The sequence below is a fragment of the Camponotus floridanus genome, unplaced genomic scaffold, assembly GCF_003227725.1.
Source record: "Camponotus floridanus strain SB8 unplaced genomic scaffold, Cflo_v7.5 scaffold11, whole genome shotgun sequence".
NCBI classification, from domain to species: Eukaryota; Metazoa; Arthropoda; class Insecta; order Hymenoptera; family Formicidae; genus Camponotus; species Camponotus floridanus.
Genome location: NW_020229226.1, coordinates 1,332,049 through 1,336,758, shown reverse-complemented (window position 1 = coordinate 1,336,758; position 4,710 = coordinate 1,332,049). Strand labels below are relative to the sequence as shown.

The following is a 4,710-nucleotide window of genomic DNA, read 5'->3' as shown; positions in this document are numbered from 1 at the left end:
TTCACCCCGTCTGTAGCCAGCAGACAATCCTCTGGTCGCCTTTGGTAGCGCTTCTGAAGAGGGCTCGCAGTTGTGAATCCGCCCTGATGAAATTAGTTCCGCGGTCGCTGTAGAGCGTATGACACAGGCCTCGACGGGACACGAAACGCCGGAACGCTGCGAGGAAGGCGTCCGTGCTATAGTCCGACGCGACCTCCAAGTGGACGGCTTTGATGCTGAAACAGACGAAGATTATCAGAAACGTCTTGTGCGCACGATGGCCTCGTCCCTTCGTTGTGCGGAGCTGGATCGGCCCGGCGTAGTTGACTCCGGTGTGAGTGAATGGCCGGGATGCGACTACTCGAGTCGGAAGCAGACTCCCCATGGCTGTGGTGATGCCGCCCGCCATCTCACACACGATATGCAACGATGAAGATAGCGTCGGACGGCCGCACAGCCTCCAGGGATCCAGTAGCGCTGCCGCAACGTGCAGTAAGCTGCACTCCTCCGTGCAAGGTTCCCCTGTGGCTGGCCTCGATGATCAAGGTGGTGAGGTGCGATGCCGCGGGCAGAATCACCGGATGTCGCTCGTCGAGAGCAATGAATGTCGGAGACGATCACTCACTCACAACAGTCCATCCTCGTCGATGAAGGGCGAGAGCTTGAGTAACTGACTGCGCCGAGGAATGGGTCGCCCGCTGGCGATGGTCTTCATTTCCGCTGCGAACCACGTGCCCTGCATCTCGTCTGGCGTTCTCGAGCTCCCTCGGGGTGAGCGTGATTTCCCTGCTCCCCTGAGCAGGGGGAGTTTGGGCCCGCCTCTTTTCACGCCATCTCAGGCATCATGCAGTCACGCGAAGCAGGCGATGGAGCGTCGAGAATTGCTGCAGCAGTGACCCGTCTTCGTTGGTGTTCAGCAACGGCGGAGAGCACCCGCGCGCGGTGCTCGGGCGGGTTGGTCACCTCCACGTCTGCCGGAAAGTGGGCCGGCCAATTAGCTTCGTCCACGAGCCAGGACGGGCCTTGCCACCAGAGGGTGAAGTCAAGAAGCTCCCTCGGAGTCAGACCTCTCGACGCGCAATCCGCCGGATTATCTGCGCTGGAGACGTGATGCCAGCGTGCCGTGGGAAGCACGCGTTGAATATTTGCGACACGATTGGCGACGAATGTTTTCCACTTCGATGGGTGACCCTGGATCCAAGCGAGGGCCACCGTTGAATCCGACCACAGGTGAATGGTTGCGTTGCCCAGCTCCAGCGTCTCTCACGTGCGCCACGAGTCTAGTCAGCATGTCCGCCGCACAGAGTTCTAGTCGCGGGAGCGAAATTTGGCGGATGAGCGCGACCTTGGTTTTCGCTGCCAACAAGAAAGGTCCGCTGGCCTTGCTGGAGCGAATCCTCGCGTACACGGCGGCGGTGTAGGCTCGTTGTGAAGCATCAGCGAACCCGTGCAACTCTACGTCGCTGCTTTGAGTGGAGTGAAGCCAGCGAGGGACGCGAACCTCTTCTAGCAGCGGAAGTTCCCTCTGGATGCGCTGCCACGCGTTTCTCTCCACCTGAGCCACTGATTCGTCCCAGGCGAGCCGGTGCAAACACAGGGTCTGGATGATTACCTTGGCGCTGATCATCACCGGTGCAAGCCATCCCAGAGGATCGAACAAGCGCGCCGTGCTTGACAGGATGATCGTTCGCTTGGTAATGCACTCCGGCTTGGCCTCCTGTACCCTGAAAGCAAACTCGTCCCCCCGAGGATGTCATTGGAGCCCTAGCGTGACATGGCCAAGGTCGGACTGCCAGGTACGTGTGTCCCGTTCCTGTCGGTGTTCCAACGGGATGTGGTCCAGGAGGTCGCTCGAGTTTGCCGCCCATTTGCGAAGGGGGAAGCCCCCCGCCAAGCACGTGTGAATCAGTTCCGTCTGAAGTTCGAACGCCTCCTCCAGAGTGTCAGGTCCTGTTAGGATGTCGTCCACGTAGCAGTCACGGCGAAGCACGGCGGCCCCCTTGGGAAACTGTTTCTCTTCGTCTGCAGCCAACTGCCGCAGAGTCCGGACTGCGAGGTAAGGTGCACATGCTAGGCCATAGGTGACCGTGTTTAGTTGGTACTCCTGTACAGGCTTGTTTCTGTCGGCTCGCCACAAGATCCGCTGCAGGTCGCGATCTCCCGGATGGATCAGAATTTGGCGGTACATCTTTTCGATGTCTGCCACCATTGCGTACTGCGGTAGGCGCCAGCGCAGGAGGATGTCAGGCAAGGTGGGCAGCAGATTCGGTCCTGTCAGGAGGAACGCATTCAGCGAGTCGCCGGGAGGTAACCATGATGACGACCCATTGAAGACGACCCTGATTTTCCGGTGATTGCCCGTAGTCTTCAACACGCCGTGATGAGGAAGGTAGCACAGGCGCCCGTGACTGCCGGTCAGTGGGGCGACGGGCGTCATGTAGTGGAGACCCTCATATTCAGCCATGAAGCTTCCGTATAGGTTTTGCAGGTCTGCATCAGTTTGAAATCGTCGCTCCATGCAGAGCAGTAAGCGATGAGCAGCGCGCCTTGTGTCGCTCAACATTAGGAGATTTCTCGTCACGGGAAGGCGCACCATGTATCGTCCTTTCGCTGTTCGGATGTGCGTACGGGTGTAGAAGTCCTCGCATTTCTGTTCCTCGTTCGTGAGTGGCAATGGCGTGTTCGGGAGCTCCTCCTGGTCCCAAAATTGCCCCACCAGTGCTGCGTGCTTGTCGTCCACTGAACATTGATGTGAGGAGACGACAGTGTCCTCGTTCTCGTCGACGATTCCCGTGAGGATCCAGCCTAAAGTCATTCTTTGAGCGACTGACCAGTTCGGTTCGCCTTTGCGGAGTCCCTCCTCGATAATGCTGGCGAAGACATCGGCCCTGAGGAGCACGTCCACCGGGTCAGCCGCCCGAAATTCTGGGTCCACAAGTTGAAGCCCGTGCACGTGCTGCCAATTGCCGCACGCCATTTTCACCCGCGATCCATAAGTCGAGATCTTTGGCAGGACAGTCATCTGGAGGCTGTAGTCCGACGTTGTAGACGAGATCCGCATCGAAACCTCACCGTTCGCCGATGCGCTTCGTTGCTCGCCGATGCCGAAGAGCGTAATTGGAGCGGAGATTCGGCGGAGACGGAGCCGTTGCGCAAGCGACTCCGTTATGAGCGACACCTCTGATCCTGAGTCGATGAGAGCGCGCACGCGGTGCTTTGTACCGGCTCTGTCGATGACGTCGACCCGAGCGGTGACGAGGAGCATCGCTAGCCCTCGCGCTGGCCGTTTTTGCACGTGCGACGTTGGTGTTGCGGATGCCGGGACTGCAGCTGTCGAATAGGCGTCGTGCGTCGACGTGTGGTGTCGAGCCTTGCACGCGGTGCATGTCTTTTTCGACTGACACTCTGCCACCTTGTGCTTTCCAAAGCAGTTCAAGCAGAGCTGGTTTGCCTCGGCGTGCTCCTTCTTCTGCGCTGGCGTCTTCTTCTGGAACTCAGTGCAGAAGAGGACGTAGTGCTCTCCTTGGCACATGGTGCATCGACCGTTCCTTTTGGTCGATTTTTGCGCGATATGTGCACGGGCGGATTGCGTTGCAGAGCTCGGCTTGGAGCCGGTCGCGGAAGCCGCTTCCGTCTTCGCGGGTTGGTGCGCCTCTAATATCTGCATGCGACACTCTAGGAATGTCTTCAGGGTGTCGTAACTTGGCGGTTCTGACGAGGTGCTGATTGACGTCTTCCAATCCCGTCGGGAACGCGGGTCGAGCCTTTCGACGACAAGATGTACGAAGAGATCTATACCGTCAGTGATTGGGCAGCCGATGCTTTCGAGGGTTCCGACCGTGCTGGTCATCTCGTGAAAGAGACGCCTGAGATCGCCGGCCGACTCGGTCTTCATCTTCGGCGAGGCCGTGAATTTAGTATAACAAGATCTTACCAGGAAACGCTTATTGTCGTAGTAGGCGACCAGCATGGACCAGGCGCGCTCAAAATTCTCCTCCGTAGTGGGTAGATTGCGGATCAGCTGCTCCGCCTCACTTTTCACATTTGTCTTCAGGTAGTGCAGCCGCTCACCACCCGACAAAGACGTGTTCTTGATGACCAGCGATTTGAAAAGATCCCGGAAGGCCGGCCACTCCTCATACTGTCCGCTGAAGTTGGGAAGCTGGATCCTAGGCAGCGTGGTGCGTGGCACGGATGACACGGGCGGCAACTGCTCGAAAGCGGTTTTCGCGCCTTCCTTTGCCCTGAGCTTGGAGCAAGTCAAGAAGCGCACCGTTCTGTTGGAAGTACGCTTCCGCCAGAAAGGGGACATCCTGCTAATAATATTCGTGATCAGTGAGTGCGGCGCGATGAGAAAAGATCTTATCGTCTTGCTGATCGAACTTCACCCATTTCCGTTCCAGGCCCTGGAGGCAGGCGTCGACGAGGCCTTGGGTCAGCTTGGCTGCCCCAGCCTTGCGGAGATTCTCGCCAGTGCGAGCGATCTTTGTAAAAAGGTTGACCTGGGCGTCAGCCAATGCTTTGATGGCTCATCTTCACTTCTTTCCTTTTCAGGTGATGCGCTCACAAGCGATGAGGACACTTACCGAGTTTTGATTTCGCACAGCACCGTCACCGGCCACATACGCGAATCCGGCTCGAAGGACCAAAAATAATGTTCGAGATCGCAAGGCGATGCACCGGAAAGTGAGCTTTGCGAGTGTGTCCGGCGAGGAAGCGCGAGAATGGTTT

The 4,710-nt window shown here is 58.0% G+C and overlaps 1 protein-coding gene across 1 annotated transcript; it reads right to left on the bottom strand.

Annotated features, from left to right (window-relative positions):
• Positions 1-804: 804 nt before the first annotated feature.
• LOC105255167 lies at positions 805-4,291 on the bottom strand. The gene is made up of 3 exons (XM_011264296.2): positions 1,809-4,291; positions 1,170-1,703; positions 805-1,078 (listed from the first exon to the last, which is right to left on the bottom strand). The coding sequence occupies exons 1-3, from the start codon at positions 4,289-4,291 to the stop codon at positions 805-807; spliced, it is 3,291 nt and encodes a 1,096-aa protein (XP_011262598.2).
• Positions 4,292-4,710: the final 419 nt, after the last annotated feature.